Below are 22,752 nucleotides of genomic sequence, written 5' to 3'. Positions count from 1 at the left end.
TTAGAAAAACAGTTGTGCTTCTCCTTGGAACACGGGTTTAAATTGTGAGGGATGTGGTCAGAGGTAACAGAGTGAAATGTTTCCATTGGTGGAATGGTCAAAATGGAAGGAACACAGAAAGCAAAGCGGGAAAACTATTTTAAGCAGCAAGTAGGTTGGGCTCTGGAACATGATTCTTTGGGTGCTAGTGGGGCAGTTCCTTAATCCTACATCAAAGCCCAGCTGGAGCAGAAATAGGAAACAATGATGCACGTGTAGGATTTTCTCCCACAAGTAAAGCTGTGAATGCAGTAGGCAATTGTAATATTCAAGCTTTGGGTGCTCATTGCCCATGATCTAATGAAATGGCATAGTTTTGTTGGGCTGAGTGACCTCTTCCTGCGGTTTTCTTGAGCAGCATAAAGGGGATATTGAGAATCCAGTTCTCAGTGATGTTGGTCAAAGCTGCTGGAAAGTTTGATTTGAGGCCAGGGTGAACAACTTAGTTTCCACGGTGGTTTTTGATTGTTTTACAGGATGTTGTGCGGAATTGGTATGCCAGGTTGCCCAGCATTGTGCAGAACACAGACGCATTGGTTAGGAACGCAGAAGAATGTGCACAAGCTTTTATGAAAGGTAAGCAAGTTTTAAGTGAATGGTCTTGAAGCAATTTGTCTTACCAGAGCCTCCCTGTATCCTGGGATACACTGGATCAACTCTGCACCCAGGGTTGAGTTGGTGGCACTTAGCTCCATAGCATCAGATATGAGTTCGTTAATTCTGCCAGAGCCTGTGGAGCCTTGTCTTCACACGTTACAACAGCGATCGATTGTATATTAGCAGCTAGGATAAACTGAGAGCTTGACGAGCGCTATTTTCAGCTGTTTCATGCCCAGCTGTAGTTGAGATGTTCAGGGCAGGGAAAGCGAGAACAGCACAGAGAAAAATCTACACTTCAAAGTATGTTTAATCTATTTGACAGGTGACCTTTCCTGGATCGGGCAGTGCCTCAACACCTACTGGCAGCAGAAGAAGTGCATGGCACCTGGATGTGAGCCACTGGCAGTCCGAGAGATGATGACCATCTTGCAGCCCCACGTACACGGGCAGAGCCTGGCTGGGGCAGGGGGCGGAGGCTTCCTTTATCTCCTAACCAGAAAACCTCGTCAGAAGGAAACAATTGAGAGGATACTGAGAGGAAGTGAGGTAAGATGGCCAATGGACAACAAACATTGGAGCACCACCCCCCCACTTGCAACTAAATCCACAGCTTGGCCTTCTTAATTAAAAAATAAATAAATAAACCATAAATTATTTGGACCCAGCTTGACTGAGCAGTTTGTCTAGACTGCAGAATGGGGGCATTTTTAGACAGAGAGATTGTCATGAGGAGACATTTTTTTAATCCTCTCCCATCCAGTCTTTAATAGGTCAAAATGATTTTCAATATATTGTCAAGTATCAATGTGCGCTCAGCTTCCAATCTTGCCCGAGCTGGAATTCCAGCTCAGTCTACAGGTCTGTTTGCGGAAAGATTGAGGTAAGATGTTAATGGTTTTTGTTTTCACTTGCCTGCAGGGTTTGGGGAACTTCAGTGTCCACGAGGTGGAGGTTGATGAGACTGGACTCAGCGTGTGCATTACTGGACCAGAGGGACACCCAAATCCCACACAGATCATCTAACGCCCCTGGTTCTGCCTGACCAACTAAAGCAAACTCTGCTCCATCATCAATTAAGGAAAAGAACAAAGGACCCAACTACATCATGACATCTGTAATATTATTGATGTTTTTAGTGCAGTTCATTCTTATGAATGAATACAAATCAGAACCTTTCCAGAACTTGTCTCATACATTGGAAGAAATTAATGTTGGCATAATGAAGTAATTACGTTTTCCAGAAAGATGTTTCAAGAGACCACTGCAGTCCTTGTGGTGGCAAAATCACTTCATTGTAACGAGGACACAATCCATTGTGCTGTGTGGCACTACAAGCAAGCTAAATCAAAGGTATCAATGGTATTTTATTGGTTACACAAAAAAGCTGGAGAAACTCAGCGGGTGCAGCAGCATCTATGGAACGAAGGAAATAGGCAACGTTTCGGGCCGAAACCCTTCTTCAGTCTGAAGAAGGGTTTCGGCCCGAAACGTTGCCTATTTCCTTTGCTCCATAGATGCTGCTGCACCCGCTGAGTTTCTCCAGCTTTTTTGTGTAACCTTCAATTCTCCAGCATCTGCAGTTCCCTCTTAAACAATGGTATTTTATTGGTCATTCACATACACCTAGGTGTAGTGAAGTGAAATGCTTCTTGCCATTTTGCAGCACATAAAGAAGGAATACAGACATAACATTAATAAGAGTTTTAAATATATACAATTGTTAAATAGTACAAACAGTACCGATGGGGCATCTCAAAACCTAAACATCCATGAGATGCTGCACACCACAATCTTTAACTCGTAGACTTGCATATTCTTCATTCTATCTTTATTTGAAGGCAGGGATTAATCTGGTTTCATGAAGAATGCAGAGGAATTTGCCATGAGCAGTCAGCATTCCTAAAAAATGATGTTGTGCAATACAGATCTACATACACGTTAAATATCAGAAGCAGCATGCAATGGGCAGAGCTATGTAATCTCACATCCTACAGGTCAGAGCAAGGACATGTCATTATAAACATCAAGACATGAATGGCGTTAGACAATTAAACTGCTAAAGGGGGAAGGTGACGGATCCAAGAACCTCCCATCCTCAATGACCCTGCAATTCCAGTTGACCGACACCTCGGTTTTCATCAATATCTCATCTTTCTATTTTCACGTCTCTTCTTTGCCACTTGTCCAGTTAGTTTTAAACAGTCAATCACTGGTCATTCACAGCCCGCAAGGTTGAGAATTCATATTCCTAGGAGTGAAAATCTTTCACTTAACAACATGATTTTTCCCTTCAGTGAACATTTTTCATTAACTTCACAATTTTTCCCTTACCCTGAGAATATAAAATAGTTATTGTTCCTTTGGACCGAAAGAGTTAGCCCATAGTTTTTTTGAGAATTGTACATAATTCAAGTCTGGAAAACTCTCTCACGTGTTATTTGTGGTTTCTCCTTTACTGATTCATGCTCCCTTCCTGTCTCTCATTCATCGGTCCTTTTGCTTCTGCACTGTTTTCAAGGACAAGTTTACACTGGCTACTTCAGAGTAATCACATGTCCATGAGCATGCTCAGTTCACTATGTAGTCGCTTTGCCGTGTCCCTACCAATGACAGATTGATGTCCTCTTCTGTACCTCGGATATTGGACACTGGCACACACCATTACCTCTCCTTATCCTTGGCTTTCTCCAGAGAGCCCATGAAGCTGTTGAGTTATTCCAATCCTGATCTTCCACCCATTGGCTTGCTATATCTCAATCTGCACAGCTGATGGCGGTGTTCCTGTAGGTGTGGCTTGAACTGCACAGTGTGAATATGCAGGGGTTTCGGGTACTTGGGAAAATGGCAGATGTCAGTGAAACCTGCTTCACAAAGGGTGGCATCAGTTGTAGGGAACTGGAGACCCATGTGACATAGATGGGTCCAGGGAGTCTGAAGCCTGGAAGGGGTTGCAGAAGGTTTCGGCCCAGGTAGCTGACAAGTTGCCCCGATGTCTGGGATTCTGCAGGTGCAGCTATGCCCTGATGCTAAATACATGCTTGTGATTGGTTGGGGAAATGGTATGTCTCAAATATGTTTCAGTACCTTCCTGCCGGTACTTGTGATTGGTCCAGAAGAGTGGCCTCACCAGATGTTTCTTTATCGAATGGTAATGTTTCTTTACTTATTGGAAGTGTTTATGTTTATGTACTGTTGTATAATTGGGCCAGAGTTGTCATTCTATGTATTTATCGGTAATTGGCTTGCAGGGGTTGCCTTCCCCAAGTACTTTCGCGCCTTTAGTTCGGAGGGGTATAAAGGGGTGGGGAGCACATTGGGCTGTGCCGATTGTCTTTAGTCTGTTCTATTTGCACAAGGCTGGGCTCGAGTAAGTGGTTCAGAGGATCGGTCCCGCGGTATTGAATACAATAAAATCAAGTTGGAATTCCAGTGTTCGTACTCGAGTGTTTGACTGAACCAGACTAGGGGGGTAAGTTTAGATCCGGAATTAACAACGGTACCAAGATCACTTTGCTGAAGAGCAGGCAATCTTTCCAAAGGGAAACATGGGCTTCGAGAAATGATCTGACAAACAGGAGAACGGGCCACTCCTCTACAGATCCATCATCAGCACGAGAAATCAAATAACCCCTTTTGGTGTTTTATGATTATATGAATTTGGTGCTGTGTGAATTTCCAGGTGGGTGGGTGGTGCTTAAACCCCCACAACTTGCTTGTCTCCCTGAACCCCAGAACTGTTCAGGTACTCAGTCGGAGCTTACAATGGGGCTAATTTATAATTTGATACAACTAAGCAGCAGCAGATTCAATTTTCACAGTAACAAATGGTCAGTAAGCATCCAATATTCCCTGTAACAGGGTTTAACATATATTCAGTGAGCTGGAATAGTGTAATATTAGTTAAATTATAAAGATACTGGCAGAAGAACAACTACCATGACCCAGGATTTGCCCACTGGATAAATACCAGAAAAAAATGAATTAACGCTCCAGATCCCAACATAATATTAAGTGTTTGCAAGTAGCCTTAATTTAAGAGGAATAACAATGTTTGAAAATTATTGCAGACATATGGAATAAGCGAGCCCATACTGCAGGCCCAAACGTCCGATTTGCTCTATCATGGGATCATAAAACAAAATGCCTAAAGTGATCACTTCAGAGGCAGAAAATATGAGCTAAGAGAGAAAATCATTTATTTTGTTAATGAATAAGATGAATCACAAGGACTGAGATAGAAGTGCAGTGAATGGATTTAACGTCAAATTGGACAATGAAATAGATTCTATTAAAATTTTAAAACAATGTAAATCTGTAAGAATAAAACTGTACAAATAATTGTTAATTTTCAGCGTCAGAGAGTTTGACATGAATTAACAGAACACATTAGAAGAATGATAAAAGCCAAACACTAGATACACATAAGTGAGAGGAGATCGAGTTTATGCTTCAGACCAACGACTCGAGTTTCTCTGGCATTTGTTTTTATTTCAACATCTCCATCAGCTGCAGTATTTTGGTTTTGTTTCGCCACACAAGTACAAGAACTTCCCATTGTTTCAAGCACTTCGTTGGGCAGCTGAACACTGAAGTACCAATTCTGCTTGCTCGAGATGGAATGATGCATCTTCAAAAACAGTTGTTTTCATTTCCATAGAACTTTGTGCTGGAGTAACTCAATGAGTCAGGCAGCATCTTTGGAGGACATGGATAAGCAACTATTCAGTCTTTTCTCCCCTACTATAATCTGAAGAAGGGTCTCGGCCAAAAACGTCACCTATCCATGTCCTCCAGACATGCTGCCTGACCCCGGGTTACTCCAACACCCAGTGTTCAACGCAAAATTCCAGCATCTGCAGTCCTTTTACTTCTGTTTTAATTTCTGTACAGTATTTAACAATGTGCCTTGGTGTCTGTTTGCTGCAGTGATTGGGTATTACAGTGTACACAGCTGAGAGTCATGATGTCGAGCCTTGAGCCAGCATTTAAGTTCAGTGCCATCGGACTGAAGATTAGTACAATTCTTCTCTCCATGAATATTTTCCAACCCGAGTCTTTAATTAATTTCCATTTAACTGAAATAATTCACATTTAAATCATTTTTCCTTAACAGTGTGGGCCTGCTGGAGGTCCTTCATTGTGTTCATGACATCATAAATCTTGTTAAATAACATGAGTTAAATGCATGACTTCATCTGTGTTTAAGAGTCACATACATGTATCTCGTTGTCAGGGCACACCTAGGCAGAGAGTAGATTGTCTGTAATTTTTGGTATTATTTGGGTTATTCACCACCAAGTAACACTCAATCTCAAAGTTGTGGATTCAAGCCCCACTCTGGAGGTCAACTCATTCCCATCTGCACTTGTATCTTTGGTACTTCATAAAAAAAAAGGTCATTCCCTGCAGCTAGTTTTTCAGACCAGTTGTCCCTTCAGGCATTAAGCCCATGTTTTCCCTACGGGATTTAATGAACAGTAATCAAGAGCTGGAAGTTCATGTGTTCACCTTGAATGGAGTACTTTTGTTAATCCAACCACGGTCAGTCATCTCAGCATATCCCAGGGTGGAATCAGTCTCCTGGTGGTTGGTAAAGTCAGCAATGCAACAGACTGCTCTGGAAATTCTGGGAATCATACTGCAAGCAACCCAACTCTCATTAGCTGCATCTTAAAGCAAAGCCAGTGGTGCGTAGTCAGGTATTTTAGAGTGACTCCTGTCATTACCACAGCAGAGTATGTATCCTAGATGCACCGCAGCTAATCATATCCAGGGAGCCTGTAAAATAATGCACACTGAATGTCCCATCTTGGTTAGCAAAGTGTGGGAGCCATTTTCAGTGTAAATCAGACTGTGAAAATGAAGCTTTCTATTTAACCCATCCCACAACCTGGAGATAGGACATTCTGCACCTTACTCCCCCAGGAGGATACATAACAACCAATTCCATGAAGACTGCCCAGGTGCTGACACTACAAGCGAAGCCTCTTGATGTCTTCACTACGGAAGTCGTTCCGCAAGGCAAGCACCTGACGAACCTCGGCAGGCGTGAGACGCCAGGTTAATGGCCCAGAGTTTTGTCCCCAGTAATCCAAAATCTCAGTGACCTGCAGGGACAGAACATGACAGGAGACATTATTGTAAATCCACACTTTATTCTGAGATCTAGAACACATTATAACAGAGTTGTATATTTGATAACTACTCAGAGATATTACACTGATGTGATGGAGTAGTAGACATGGGAGCAATGGAAAGGATCTCCAGTGTCAGACTGTTGAATTCACTTCAACACATATGGTCAGTGAAAGGCCTTTATCAAATGAGAATATTCGGACAAAAAAATCAAAGCAAATCATACAGGCAGTACGTCCACCAATGAAGATGCCAATTTGGAACTCACTTGCAATTTTCATCATCGATAAAACACAGGTTTATGAGAGAGGAGAATGGCCAGGATGGCAAACTCGAGGGGACCGAGTTATGGAACAAGGATAATATTACTGGGGATAAAATCCAATGAGACATTAGCTGTTAAGATAATGAAAAATACATTTAAAGCTGTAACAATTCTTCAGCTTAGGACGCAAGGAGATGATCCACAAGTCTTATGCACGATTAAAGAAAATTGTTTCTCCATTGTGATGGTGGACATGGGGAGCAGGATTGCAGAGCATCTTCAGCAAACATCAAAAGCAGGACGTTAATTAAAGTGAGAAATCTCCAGCCAGAGATGGGAATGATGCCTGATTATTAGGCCAATCGACCTCACAGATTTTCTGTGCACATTGTAGTACCACTGTCTTGCTTTATCTTGTCTATCTATAACATAGGAGGTCATCACGTTCAGGGAGCAATTCCCACCAATCTTTGTATACACCATACCAGTTTGCCAAAGAACAAAGAGCTCAGCATCAATAACAAGGGCACTTTACACAATGCAATAAGAAATGTCGACCTGAAATGACCTACTGTTTGCTCTGCCCTTTAACCATTTCCTAGTCTATGCAAACATGTGATCCAGTTGTAAAGGATCTGGGATATCATGAAAGATACTGCGTCAAATCCAAGTCAGTTTATTTTATCTCACAATAAACACTCACCCTTTCCAAATTGAGTATGGTTGCCATCTGGGAGAGGCGAGCAAACTTGTCTCGGATGGTCCAAGTGATCACTGATGTCAGGTAAGCCACGAGCGATCGGAGCTCCTTGTCAAACTGCAACCCGCCAAGCTAAGGAATACCAAAAACAAAATGGTCAGGAGAGAGAGGTTTTGTTAAACCCGTCCCACGGTACGAGTTAATTCCAAGAGTTCTCCCGAGTTTGCCCTGATTCGAACTCGGAGATTTACGGTAATGGCCACTCGTTGGTACTCGGGGCTCTCGTGGACATTTTTCAACATGTTGAAAAATCTTCACGAGTCTTCCCGTGCTAACCTGCCATTAACAAGTCTTCCCGAGTACCTGCCGTTAGCGCTAAGAGACGTCCCCGAGCTCCGACGTACCCAATACGCATTTCCGCGTGCCTTCTCTCCCCACCAAGCTGCAATAAAGGGTCGAGCCAAGCCAAGCTGGGATCCAAGCAGACTTGCTCGCTCACTTGCCGAGTTGGAGGCCGGCTGGTGGCTGTTCTTCCCGCTCACTTCCCTGCCACAGCTGATTCTGTGATCCACTTCCATTAACTGTTTTTGTTCATTTCCCAATAATGAACAGTTGTCAGAATGAATCCTTGTCATAACCCAGGGGCTGTCCGGATGTACATTTGTTCACCGCTTGTATTTGCTCCAGACAAGATCAAATAAACTTTACAACACAGGACTCCATTCAGCTCGCATTGTCCATGCCATTATAAAAGCAAATGACTATAATTATTCGCCAAACATTGAAGTTCAACTAACTGCCCTGCAATTACTGTTTACCACTTCCTCTCTAGTCAAAATCTGCACACTCCATGCTCCTGCAGAGTCCCAAGTAAGTGATTGGAACAGGAATCGGGAGTTTCCTTTCCACAGCTGAGGAACATAGAGGTCAAACACTACTTCCCTTCAATTCAGTCAACATCAGCTCATTCAGCAAAGATCACTGATCAGGTCTGGTATAATACCAATGTTAGAATAGGGGTTCATTCATTCACATCTGATCTATATTTGAACACAATCTGGCTGCCCTTGCATAATAATCTAATAAAAATATTCAATCACAGTTACTTAAACTGAAGCTCAACAGTTAATCTTTGGAGGGAGCACTGCATTTCGACTGCCTTTTTTATATTTGGGGCACTTCCCAGATTCACAAGGCTTCACTTTATTCTGAACACTACCAATCGAGGAAATGATTTCACTCTCCCCTCAATCTCCAGTCAAAGCCTAGTCAGAGCAACCCTTCCAAACATCTGCCAGGTGGGCAGTAGCTGAATACACTGAACTGTCAGCTCAGCTTCTTTCAGGCCAAGGCTCACAAAGTGGCAACATACTCAAGGACTTCTGTGCACGTACCCGACTGAACACTGACTTTAGGACCACCTTCTCCAGTTCAATTGCGATCAGACTGGTCATCAGACTGGTGAGGTTATCGTAAATCACTTGGGACAGTCCAACCTGCAGAACACAAATATATGGGAAGGATTGATCATTTTCCTCCAACCACACACATCTTGTCACCTTGTACATTTGTAACGACAAAGAAAGAGACCATTTGGTCCAATGGTCCCAGGAGAACAATCCCATCAATCCCATTCCCCTCTCGTTATTTCCCATTACCCCAGCAACTTATTCTCTCTCACACACATGCCGATCGACACCCTTTTGATTCCTTTTGCCATTAACTATACTATGGGGTAATTGACAGTAACCACGTAATCTTCCAAGATAGGATTTTGATGTGGATGGAAACTAGTGCACCCAGAGGAATGCTCTATAATAGCATCTGAGGTCAGGAACTATTGTCTCTGGAGCACTAATTGTTGCAACACCACACTGCCCCAGGGAGAACAACAGCAATAAAAGTCGGAAACTAAAACTCAACAGAAATAACACAGGGACAGGGGATAAATTCTAACAGGGCTTTGTCATATTACTGAAAAATCGTCAGTAACGAGATGGAGTCATTGCACAAAATGGCGTCTAAAATTGTTCTCATTCGTTTGTTTCCTTGCTCCTTAAGAAATTGCCACTCGCACAGATGTGTTTCCACAGCACTGATTGTCTGTATTTGTTCTCCACTGTAATCAGACTCTGCGGCAGAGGGAGGGAGAGAGAGGGAAACCAGACCACATCCGCATTTCATGCTCACACACAAACATACACTGGTGAAAGTCAGAGGGGTATCCTGGGATGCGCTTATCCTTGCTGACCCCAGATCCACGGCCCTCGTGAGCTCTCACCATGAAAAGGCCAATGTGTGAACCTCAGGTGAAAGATCCACAGATTTAATACTACTGTAGAGATAGCAAGGATGGAAGCAAGTATGTGAGGGAAATAATTCAGAGACACTGTCTTGCATTTTATGGAGTATGACAGCGCCCCGTTCCTAGGATGCCGCTCGGATCCCCAGCAGACTGGCCAGAAGAGGCCAAAACCTCAGCAACATTGAGCTGAGACTTCAGCCAAATAGTTACCAACTATGTCCAAATAGCTGAAATTGGATTAGCCCACCTGAACCACATCCTTATAAACCCAGGTGTTCCAGCCAGAGCGGGTAGAGGGTGAGAGAAGCAAGAGAGTAAGAGGAAGAAAGAGACATAGGAAGGAAGGAAGGAAGGAAGGAAGGAAGGAAGGAAGGAAGGAAGGAAGGAGGGAGCGAGAAAGATAGAAAGTGGGGCACCTCCCTGCTAGCTGTGTTCCTCTGTTGCAAGTCTGGAGGAAGACTGAGCCACTGGGACAAAACTGAGACCAATAGCACTACCGTGTGGTCAAGACTGAGCAGCCAGGACAAGCCCTAGACTGTCAGTGTCTTCACCGAGGCCAAGACTGAATGGGCGGGGCATGCCTGAGACTGCCAGTGCCTCTTACCTGCCCAAAGACAGCGAGGGATATGCCCATTCACAGAGGCAAAGACTAAGCCATTAGGAACAGTGCCTCCTATTCAAGCCCAAAGCTGAGCTGTCATGACTCGTCTGAGATTGCCAGCATCTTCTCTCGCGGCAAGGGTGAACTGCAGGGGCAAGTCTGAGATTGGGTGCCTTGTTCTTTGAGACCAGGACTGCACTGCTGCAACAAGCACAAAATTGCCAATGCCTCCTCACATGCGCACTGACAACGCCCTCACACAGACCTGAACTTTCCTATCACTATAAATGAACCATATTACGCAGTTCACCTGACTGCAGGTGTCAGTGTAGTCATTGTCTAACCGGCATCATCCCTGACACTACAGGAGCAAGATGCTGCAGGAGAATACAGACCAAGGGAGGCAAAGAACGCAACAGAGCCAATAACAATCTCCACTACTGCTGCACCTACATAATTTTACATGTAATGGTTGGGTAAACTACAATTCTAATCATGTTGCGCGCACACTCACCTTGAACTCCGCCATTAATTGCTCCAAATTGAGAATGAATTGCTGAACCCAGGGATCATTGGCCTCATAATCATTAAACTCCTCCTGGAATAAAATAGTGTACATTAAGCAGATGCAAATTCTGCAGCTTGGGACATACCACCCCAATAATTTCCTCTCCTTAAAGTGATTCTTTAAAACTAGCCATGAGCACCTATGCTCTATTATCAGTTTTGCTATTGTTACAGCACACTGTTGCAGAATATTCTGCAGCAATTTCATGGTATCCAGAATACAATGAGAGCTATCAGAACATTCTTGGATTTAATGCGTGAAACGCCACTATCGTATTTGCAATTGAGATCTTGAAGCCAATCCTTATGATTTTATCTGTAATAACAGATTATATCTTGCATATTAGTACCTTGGTTAATTTTGTTTTTATTGTATTATTCAATTTTTGGGAAGCAGACTTCATTGGCAATCCCTAGTTGCCCTTGGTGGCAGCAGTGTGCCAAATTCTTGAACTGCTGCGGTCCTTAAAAGTCACAGAAATACAGCACTGAGACAAGGTCTTTGGCACATCATATCCATATAAACCATCAACCACCCATTTATACAAATGCTACGTTAATCCCTCATCAACTCACCCCAGATTCTACCATTCACCTGCACAGTGGCCATCTAACTACCCACCCACACATCTTTTGGATGGGGGGGGGGGAGGAGACACACGTGATCATTATGAAAATGTGCACACTTCATATTGACAGCACCCGAGGTCAGGATTGAAACTGGGTCTCTGCCATCCAGTGGCAGTGTCTCTACTAGTTGAGGGTATCCCCACAGTGCTGGTGGATAAGGAGATCCAGAATGTGGGTCCCATGACAATAAAGGCAGTATAATTCCAAGCTGGACAGTTGGAGGTGAAGAGGCATATCCAGTTTCTTTGGTGCGATGGATTTGTTTGATTGATTGTCCATGGGTGGGAGATAAACCCAAGATTGTTTTTAATGCAGAGCTCTGATACATGGAAACGGTAGGGATATTTTAAATGCTTTGGCTTAGCTTCAATAGCAATGCTTATATGAGCTGAATAGCACCTGAAAATGCAAGCAAGGATATTTTACTGCTACATGGATTGTAAAAGGTAAACAAACTGATTTTAGATTTAATCAAAAAGTATTTAGTGATGGAATGACATAGTCCATACAGTAGATACAGTAAAGCAGTGACCTTCTAACACTGACAGTGAAGGATTTATATATTGCTGGATGCATGAGCATAGGTTTGGAACATGGATCAATAAAATATCAGGTTTGCAGCTGGAAGGGTGACACTTTCACTAGCTGGGAGATGTGACAATGGGATTGAAAATTTAAAGTTGGTGTGAAGGTTTATATTAAAAAACAACCTATAGTTGGGTTCTGCAAATTAACCTCATCTCTGAGGGCTGCATGTATTTAGTCAAGAGTCCAGAGAGTTTTATTGTCATGTGTCCCAGATAGGACAATGAAATTCTTGCTTGCTGCAGAATATGTAAACATAATACATATTATGTATGGGAGCCCTAAGATGGCGCCTACCTGTGGCAACATTTTGCCAGCGGCACAAAGAAAATCTTCAAACATAGTATTTCTGAGCTCACCTGTATTTACACTGAAGGATGACTTAAGCAAATTCCTTAGCTCATCGATGATTGCAATTGTGAACCTGGGCATTTATACAGATTCATTGCTCTTACCTCCTCAATGTTATGGGAGATGGAGAGGAGCGCCGTAATCCAGGGTTTAATCTGTGGCTTGATAGCTGTGGCGTTGAGTTCTGCCAAGCCTTCCTGGAAGACAAAATCCAAATTGTTAATATAACTGAGCAACAAAACTCAGCTGCACTTTACAACGGTGTCATAGCACACTGATAAGACACGTGCATGGGCCAACATTACATCCCAAGAACCGCACGCTTGATCACATGACTAAAACAGCTTTGGCCAAGTGGTAGGACTCATTCATTCCACTTTCCTGCACCTAACAAAGTTGAAACTGGTACTGTGCAAATGGGCCATTCTTGAAGGTGGCATCTATCAAAAGGAATGTTAATTTGAGGCCCCATCAATCCATCATCTATGCAATACTACAAATTATCTGCTCATTATTTCATCACTCTTTCTCAAGTCTTGCTGTTGGGAAAAATGGGGACCATGTTTGTAACATTGGAATACTTGGGATGTATTTCATTGGATGTCTTTTGGATGTTTCAGTGTCAAAACAGCTTGGCATCAGTGCAAAGTCTATGTACTTGGGAATGTCCACATAATGTGGTCACACTCAGGTGGGAAAATAAGTTCTGCTTATTTCCTCTTTTTAATGATAACACTGAGTCAAGAAATCTGCCTCCATCATTTCACTTAGAACTTAGAACAGTACAGCACAGGGATGGCTCATTCACCCCTAAAATAGACACAAAATGCTGCAGTAACTCAGCAGGACAGGCAGCAGGACTCCTGCATTTTGCATCTACCTTTGGTTCAAACCAGCATCTGCAATTCCTTCCTACGCCCCTTCAGCCTACAATGTTTGAGCCGGTCATGGTGCCAAGTTAAACTGATCTCATCTGCCTGTACATGACCCATATCTCTCTATTCCCTGCACTTCCATGTGCCTATCCAAAAGCCTATTAAACGCCATTATCGTATCTGCCACCAACACCACTCCTGGCAATGCGTTTCAGGCCCCACTACCCATTACACAAAAAATACCTGCCCCGCAAATCTGCATTAAACTTATCTTCTTTCCCTGGGAAAAATATTCTGATTATCTACCCTACTTATAACCTCTCATAATTTTATATAATTCTATCAAGTCCTATACACAGCTGCAGCATGACTTCCTGGCCTATATTCAATGCCCTTAATAATTAAGCAAGCGTACCCAATTGATTTAAAATTTCAGAAAACCGATGATAAGCAATATTTTATAATCTTCAATAATGTTGTTCAGCTGGCTTATTTGCCTCTAAACCAGAACAAATTGTGACATTTAAATGCAGACATTTTATGATTTGCGACTGTGGCCAGTATTTGATTGATGCCACATGCACCAAGTCCTGATTAAGGATTTTAATAATTTGGTTGATTTTCATTACTGGGTTTGCTGGACAGTAATATGTTTCACCCACATAAACTGATGGGCCTGTTGGCTTTATGATCTGCAATTAACTTGTCAAAAGACAAAATGTGGTAAATTTGATTTTAAGCCATCAAGGATTACCAGAAATCATGCCATGATTAATCAGTTAGGTTTACACACACTGAGGAATTTTTACATCCCAGTACCAAAAGTTTGTGCAGCAGTCACTAGCCGGGAGCCTTTCACAAAAGGTGGAATCCTTAATAGAATGTGCCACAGCTGAATCAGTACAGGAGCAGACAGTCTACATGGAACTAACCTGCAGGAGGTCCTTAAATTTGTTGGATACTGCAGCCAGGTCCGATAGGCAGCTGTCAATCTTTGCTTGTGCCTGTTCCGCTCCCAGTCCTTGGCTGAACAACTTTGTACAGTCACTCTGTGAAGAAACGTACTTTCCTTCAATTCCTTAGTTACACTCCACCCACCCTTACCTCACATCTTGGAGACCTTTGAACAATTTTTCATCTTGTACTTTATCTTGTACTAAACGTTGTACCCTTTATCCTTTATCTGTACACTCTGAACGGCTTGATTGTAATCATGTATAGTCTTTTCTTTGACTGGAGATCACACAACAAAAGTTTTTCACGGTACCTCGGTGTACATAACAATAATAGAAAACTAAACAGAGTAATGCTGACAAAACTCCTGAAACTGTCTGTTACACAATGTGGTGCATAAAAGGAGAAGAGTAACAAAAACAGAATTGTGCTTTTAATCTGTGACTATACTTGAAAACAGCAAGGACAAAGCTGGGCCCATTGCTATCAGGTGAGGTAAGGCAGGAAGAACCACATTCTGCCATTTTGTTTAATATTGTTATAGGCATTTTATCATGTTTATTTAAAAGGGATGGGAGCAACTTTTATTTTGGGTGAGACAATTTTTATTATACCAGGCTGGCCTTTACTGAAGATGAATGTTTCTTACAAAGGCAGATCTAAAAATCTAAACAGTCTTTGTAATAAGACTGTTCTTGAGACTAAAATTAATAAAATGTCAGATTTTTAAATGGTTTTAAAAAATAAGACTATAATTTTTAATACCGTCAAGAAGCGGGTTTTAAATAGTAACAAATTTAAATGACCGCGCAAGGGGACTCGAGAGATAACCATATAACAATTACAGCACGGAATCAGGCCATCTCGGCCCTACAAGTCCGTGCCGAACAACTTTTTTTCCCCTTAGTCCCACCTGCCTGCACTCATACCATAACCCTCCATTCCCTTCTCATCCATATGCCTACCCAATTTATTTTTAAATGATACCAATGAACCTGCCTCCACCACTTCCACTGGAAGCTCATTCCACACCGCTACCACTCTCTGAGTAAAGAAGTTCCCCCTCATATTACCCCTAAACTTCTGTCCCTTAATTCTGAAGTCATGTCCTCTTGTTTGAATCTTCCCTATTCTCAAAGGGAAAAGCTTGTCCACATCAACTCTGTCTATCCCTCTCATCATTTTAAAGACCTCTATCAAGTCCCCCCTTAACCTTCTGCGCTCCAGAGAATAAAGACCTAACTTATTCAACCTATCTCTGTAACTTAGTTGTTGAAACCCAGGCAACATTCTAGTAAATCTCCTCTGTACTCTCTCTATTTTGTTGACATCCTTCCTATAATTGGGCGACCAAAATTGCACACCATATTCCAGATTTGGTCTCACCAATGCCTTGTACAATTTAACATTACATCCCAGATTCTATACTCAATGCTCTGATTTATAAAGGCTAGCATACCAAAAGCTTTCTTTACCACCCTATCTATATGAGATTCCACCTTCAAGGAACTATAAGGAAACGATTTGCAAGTCAGTTGAGGCCTAGATTTAATACTTCCACCCTCTTCTATTTGGAGTGCCCAGAGATGCCTTCCTGCTCTTTTCCCCCCAAAGAGATGTTATTTACATCCGAGTGGTGCACCCTGTCTATAAACTGTAAACCAAGCATACAAATAATGATCATGAAGCAGAACAACCAATCTAGCCCCAGTTCTCAATACTGGATTGATGCCAAAGACCAGAAGCTTGTGTCCAACAATTGGATGGAGATGGTTGGTAATCAGCTCACATCTGAATGGTCTGTTCAAACATATTAATCAGGGTGATTGTTTAACTAATTGTTCAGATGTGATGTGGGTCTACCAATACTCGTGACTTGTGGATTGTTAGCAACAAAGAGAGCAAATGGAAAAACTTCAGCAATATGTTTGTCCTTATGAATTCCATCATACCTCTAGGTTCTTTTTCAGGGTCAGGAGATTTTCACTGCACATTTCCACATTATTCAGAGTCACCTAAATGAGAAGATATTAAATAGCTCAACAGCACAGAACCAAACATATTAAATCTGTAGAAATATCAGTAAGATACAGTTAATGTTAGAATCTGCATTTAGTTTCAGATTTCTTGCATCTGTGTTATTTCAGTTAATTGGATTCATTCAGTAGGGACCAAAGATACTCTAGTATCTTTGGTAGGGATATAGTGTAATGCAAATAATTTTCCACAGTGAAAATAACGCAGTTGCAAGAGTTCTGAAACTAAATGCAGATTGTAACATTGCATCTGCAGATAACTCTGTATCTGTCTGTCTCTGCAAATTATTCATCAGTTTCCCCAACAGTGGCATACTGGAGAAGATGAGCCCCACAATGCACCATCATTAAAACAGTACAAGAGGCAGACCAAAAAAAACATACCAGAAAGGACTGCTTGGCTTCATCTGTACTTTCAATGCCCTTAGTGTCAAATTTGCCGTGCTGCAGGCTGGAATGCATGATGTTCACTGCGCTGGTTACACCACGCTGTATGTCCTGAAATGTTGTAGCTGGGAACCCCAAACGCAGCTTGTTATAAAGCACCTCCCTGAATAACAAAAACAGAAGCATATCACACCGCATCACTGACTGTAAAGCTGCTGTGGGCTGCTACAATATCTGATACAACAGTTCTGAAGACTGGTTATGAGTTACATTATGCAAAGGCTGCCAAAGCTCAAGCAAGGCTTTTTTCAAACTCAAGCAAGGCTTTTTTCAAATTTCTTGAGGCTTGAGGACAGGTAAAGTTTCGAGTCGAGACATTTCTTCAAAGTAATGGGGGGGGGGGGGGGGGGGGGGGGGGGGGGGGGGGGGGGGGGGGGAAGAGGGGGATGAGGAGAAAAGAACGCTAGAAGAGGGGAGAGGCAGGACATAGCATGGCAGGTGGATGCAGGGGAGGTGAGTTTTTGATAAGCACAAGATTGGTACAAAGGACAGAGGTAAAAACAGGTGGTGTGAGACATGGTTGAAAAGTTGCGAATTGCAAAGCTAGCAGGAGGAAAGTACCAAGGGATGGGGGGGGGGGAGAGGGGGGTGTCGAGGGGAAGGAGGGTGTGTGGCATAGTAGATTTTCAGAAAGCCTTTGATGATGTGCCACACGTTATAGACTGCTTAGGAAGATGAGAGCTCAAGGTATCAAAGGGCAGAAACCAGCAGGTTGGCTGCATGCAGAAGACAAAGAGTGGCAATGAAGGGGGCTTTTTTTGGTTGGCTACCAGTGACAAGTGGAGTTGGTGCTGGGGCTGCTACTCTTCACGTTGTATATTAATGATTTGGACGAAAATAGTAATACGATAATACGAACATAGGTGGAGGGGCAGGTAGTGTAGAGTAGGCAGGGACTTTGCAGAAGGACTTGGGCAGGTTGGGAGGGTGGGCAGAGAAGTGGCAGATGGAATACAGTGTAGCAAAGTGTGGAGTCATGCATTTTGGTAGGAATAAAGGCGTATATTTTCTAAATGGGGAGAGAATCTAGAAATTGTAGATGCAAAGGGACTTGGGGGTGGTGGTGCAGAATTCCCAAAATGTTAATCTGCAAGTGGAATCGGTAGTAAAGAAAGCAAACTCAATACTTGCATTTATTTCAAGAGGGCTTGTATACAAAAATAGGGATGTAATAGGAAGTAAAGGCGCTGGTAAGGCCGTATTTGGGATATTGTGAGCAATTTTGGGCACCATATCTGAGGAAAGATGTGCTTGCTCTGGAGAGGGTCCAGAGGACGTTTACAAAAATAATCCCAGGAATGAGCAGGTTAACCTATGATGAGCGTTTGACAGCACTGGGTCTGCACTCGCTGGAGTTTAGAAGAATGAGGGGGGACCTAATTGAAGCATACAGAATAGTGAAAGGCTTGGATAGAGTGGATGTGGAGGATGTTTCCACTAGTGGAAGAGTCTAGGACTACAGATCATAGTCTCAGAATTAAAGGACGTTCTTTTAGGAAGGAGATGATGAGAAATGTCTTCAGAGGATGGTGAATCTGTGGAAATCTTTGCTATAGAAGGCTGTGGAGGCCAAGTCAGTGGATATTTATTAGGCAGATATAGACAGATGATTAGTACAGGTGTCAGATGTTATGGGGAGAAGGCAGGTGAATGGGGTTAGGAGGGATAGATCAGCCATGATTGAATGGTGGAGTAGACTTGATGGGCCAAATGGCCTAATTCAACTCATTCCTTATGACCTCCTGCTAACCTGTTGGATCTCCCTGTTGCTAGCCATTTTAATTCCTCTTATCATTCCCCTGCAGACCTTTCTGTCCTGGGCACCTCCATGGCCATAGTGAGGCCACAAACAAACTGGAGGAAGGGCACCTCATTCTAGCTAGGTGTTTTACAACCCAACAGCATGAACATTGAAGTCTCCAATTTTAGTTGAATCAATATGCATCATCCCCTCCCCCTCTTTACCCTCACCCCCCTTACATGTACACCACCTGGATGCACACCCATTTCACCCACCTTCCCCTCATCCCCTTCCATCTATATCCCTTCCTCTTGCTTCACATGTCATGCATTTTATCTCCTCTCAGAGCTTATTGTCTTTTTAATCACTGGCCTTCGTCCAACCACCTGCCAATCAAACCTTCCTCACCTGTATCATCTATCACTTGACTGGCTTTGACTGTCCCGACCTCCCTTCCAGCTTTCTCCCCCCCCCCCCCCCACTTACTGAAGAAGAACCCCGACCCAAAATGTCACATTTCTATGTCCTCCAGAAATGCTCCCTAATCTGCTGAGTTACTACAGCACTTTATGTATTTTTATACAAGCCAGTATCTGCAGTTCCTTTGGTCCCCATATAGACTACATCTACCAGCCTGTCCTCATCGACCTTCATGGCAGCTTCTGAGACATGCTCCTCCTTGCACAAAATCGTGTTGACTTCTCCTAATCAACCCCATCTTTCCAAATGGATATACATCGTATCACTCAAAACTTCCACCAGTAACTTACTTACCACAGGTGTTAGGCTTACTGGTCTATAGTTCCCAGGAGTTTCTTTGCAGCAGTTCTTAAATAAAGACAAAACATTACCCATCCTCCAGTCTTCTGGCACCTTGCCTGTGGCTAACAATGATGCATATATTTCAGCCCTGGCTCCTGAAATTCCCTCTCTAGCTTCCCACAGTGTTCTTACATATACCAGATCAGGTCTGGGAGATACAACTATCTTTATACATTTTGAGATGTTCAGCATCACATCTACTGTAATGCAGACTGCACACAAGGCATTCCCATTAACTTTCCTGAGTTCCCTTTATGTATTTCGCTACAGTAATAACAGGAGAAATATTCATTAAAGATCTCACGCAACTCCAGCGATCCTATACATTGTCATCCTCTTTGGTCTTAGGGTGGCACTACTCTATCCCTAGTTGCTCTTTCTCCTGTAATATATACATAAAATCTCTTTGGATTCTTCTTTGCCAAAGCCATCTCATTCCCCTTTTTGCCATCCTGATTTCTTTTCTTTTTTAATATTCCTGCATCTCCTACACTCCTCCAGGGATTCACTTGATCCCAGCTGCCTATACCCGACCCATTACTACTTTTTCCTGACCAGAACTTCAAAATGTCTTTTCACCCAGGTGCTCCTACACCTGACAGCTTTGGCCTTCACTTTAACAGGAACAAACAGACCATGAACTCTCACTATTAAAATGCAGGAGGCAGTTTCAATCAAGTCATGACCTGTGGCAGTCAGTGTGCAGTTCCAGGACTGGACCACAATAGAAATTAGCTCCAAGTGGTGTATTCCCTCATGTCCATCCCAGTTACCTGAAGTCAGACTCCAGTACAGTGGTGGAATGGTTGATCATTGCACACAGGCAGTCGATATTTGAACTGGCCAAAGCACGGCCAATGCACTTCTTCACAATGAAGAATACATCATCCACCATGCTGGATGTTAATTGACCCTTCTCACAGATGTCCATTGCAACAGCCTGCAATTAAGCAGAAAAAATAGAACATAAAAACATATAACACAATTACATAGAAATTAGGTGCAGGAGTAGGCCATTCGGCCCTTCGAGCCTGCACCTGCCCTTCATCTCACAATATCTGACCTTAAAGCTATCCCCCTCTATGGTTTGACATTTACATTTTATATACTTCTATCATATCTCCCTTTATTCTCCAATGGTCCAAAGAAAATAATTCTTTAGTCCAGCTGGGAGAACACGAGATGGTTAAACTAACATGGCACTGTTCGATTAGGTGCCATGAATGGCAATGCATGAACCTAAAGACGAATCATTTAGGTTTGGAATTATATTGCATCCACAGAATTCTGTGTGTGCCATGCCACGTTCATCTTTTTTTTTAAATGCCAGAATTAATTTCAATGCTTAACAGTTTTTAGTGAAATTCTCAAGGGTGATTTGCTAACCTTTATATATGTTAAGAAACTGGGCCAAACCCGATATTAAATCTTGTCATCTGATTAATCTGTCAAGGTTACAAATCAATAACTATTTTCTTCAGAATTATCATGAAGCCTTTCTCCCTTCGCTTCCTCTTTTGAATTTTCAGTAGTCATTCTCAAGCGTGAGCTGAGAGAGTTAATGAGAAGAGGCACGTTATATGGAGAGGGAATCACTGACACATCCCTTCACCTTCTCACTTCATGGAGCTGGGATTGGTGGAGCACATGTCATGTCCAGTTTTCCCACCCTAATGTTCCGAATGAAGTTTATAGAAAATCTGTGAATATTATACAATCATTTTACAGCCCACATTATACTATACCTTATTGACCATCTCTCTCATGAAGTACTCCTCCATGGTGATATAATATCCAATCAGTTCCTGCATATTCCGACTCAGCAAGCATAGGTTACAGAGTTTATCCAGTGCCTTCTGATGCTCTGGTACAACATAGTAATAGAATCAATAAACATTTCATCGGGCTATTGTAGTTGGCAGTAACATTTATACAAATCAGGATTATAGCAGAGCCACAAGCTACTCATCACTACAAGAGCCATTCCACCCATGCACTTCATATCAACATTTATTTCCATCTGATAAGAATAACTGCCTATATATTCCAATATAACACTGCGTTCTATGAAGGAAGGCTCAAGAGAAATGAGGGGGAAAAAAACATGACCCCAGAATGCGCACTGCAGAAGTCTAGCCAATTCTGCTTCATTGTCTGTCTGGTTAGCACCTTCATAAAAGTACAAAGAATGTATCTTGCTCAAACCAAGATCAAATCACCCACTAACCTTGCTTCTTTAAGGTATACGGGCAGAGGGGAATAGATTGGCAGGAAAAGAGTACCAAAAGAAAAACCTCTTTCAAACTATTTTTACATAAGCAGGGAAATTCCACTTTTTACTGTCAGGAGATGTCTGTACCTTGCCTGACTTCCTCTGGGGCCACTGCATCGCACACCTCAAAATCAGCAGTGATCCTTCTTTTGACGAAGCGCAGGTATAGTTCTGCTCGAGCATTCATCAATGTAACCTCTGCCAAAATAGTGTCCAGCTCCCTGAAACAAATCAAAAAGAAACTCTTACAGCTATAAAATGTATTTGTTGATATATAGCTGATGCAGAATTATCCAATTCTTCAAATACTATATACATTGTTATAATGACCATATGCTTCCAGGTTATATTCTTGAAGCAGGCACACTACTTACACCATCCCTCCTCTGGTAATGAGTTCCAGGCACCTACTACTCTGTGTGTGAAATAAAAACTTACCTTGTGCACCTCTTTTAAACTATCAGCCACTCACATTAAAGCTCAATGCTCTAGTATTTGACATTTTCACCCTGACAAAGACCATCTACACCATCTATGCCTCTCATAATGTTCTGAATTCCTCACTTTCTCTCTTCCTTTTGTCTTCTCTCCAAATGAAAATGATCAGGGAGCAATCTCTTTTTTGTTCTCATTCACTCTTTAAAGAAATCATAATAATTAAGTTATAAATTAAACAATCAAAATCATGATCTGAATGTCTTGTTTTTATTTCAATTATTAGGCCTATTTTAGATATGGTAATTTTAATTTTTAAAGCTATATGTATTTATTCTGTTTTTATTAACTGCACTGACGGGAACTGATTGAGAAACAATTTTTAGTTTCAT

General features: G+C 42.3%; 2 protein-coding genes across 3 annotated transcripts in view; one reads left to right on the top strand and one right to left on the bottom strand.

The window, feature by feature from the left end:
- Positions 1-2,021, top strand: part of LOC129705231 (L-fucose kinase) — a 139,248-nt gene extending 137,227 nt beyond the window's left edge. For both annotated transcript variants that reach the window (XM_055648713.1, XM_055648712.1), the window contains exons 22-24: positions 516-615; positions 962-1,185; positions 1,558-2,021. In XM_055648713.1, the coding sequence (XP_055504688.1) occupies positions 516-615; positions 962-1,185; positions 1,558-1,662 (429 nt within the window). In that variant the 3' untranslated portion in view covers positions 1,663-2,021. The remainder of the gene's footprint in view (positions 1-515; positions 616-961; positions 1,186-1,557) is intronic.
- Positions 2,022-4,818: 2,797 nt separating this feature from the next.
- Positions 4,819-22,752, bottom strand: part of cog4 (component of oligomeric golgi complex 4) — a 43,354-nt gene continuing 25,420 nt past the window's right edge. Inside the window, exons 9-19 of the mRNA XM_055648711.1 lie at positions 22,013-22,146; positions 21,399-21,517; positions 20,427-20,593; positions 17,028-17,193; positions 16,560-16,622; positions 14,586-14,702; positions 12,883-12,975; positions 11,160-11,243; positions 9,134-9,235; positions 7,743-7,871; positions 4,819-6,746 (exon numbers count right to left, since the gene is read on the bottom strand). Coding sequence (XP_055504686.1) covers positions 6,612-6,746; positions 7,743-7,871; positions 9,134-9,235; positions 11,160-11,243; positions 12,883-12,975; positions 14,586-14,702; positions 16,560-16,622; positions 17,028-17,193; positions 20,427-20,593; positions 21,399-21,517; positions 22,013-22,146 — 1,309 coding nt within the window. The 3' untranslated portion in view covers positions 4,819-6,611. The remainder of the gene's footprint in view (positions 6,747-7,742; positions 7,872-9,133; positions 9,236-11,159; positions 11,244-12,882; positions 12,976-14,585; positions 14,703-16,559; positions 16,623-17,027; positions 17,194-20,426; positions 20,594-21,398; positions 21,518-22,012; positions 22,147-22,752) is intronic.

This window comes from Leucoraja erinacea, chromosome 17 (genome assembly GCF_028641065.1).
Source record: "Leucoraja erinacea ecotype New England chromosome 17, Leri_hhj_1, whole genome shotgun sequence".
NCBI classification, from domain to species: Eukaryota; Metazoa; Chordata; class Chondrichthyes; order Rajiformes; family Rajidae; genus Leucoraja; species Leucoraja erinaceus.
Note: the sequence above shows the minus strand (reverse complement) of the source record. Positions and strands in the feature narration are given on the sequence as shown.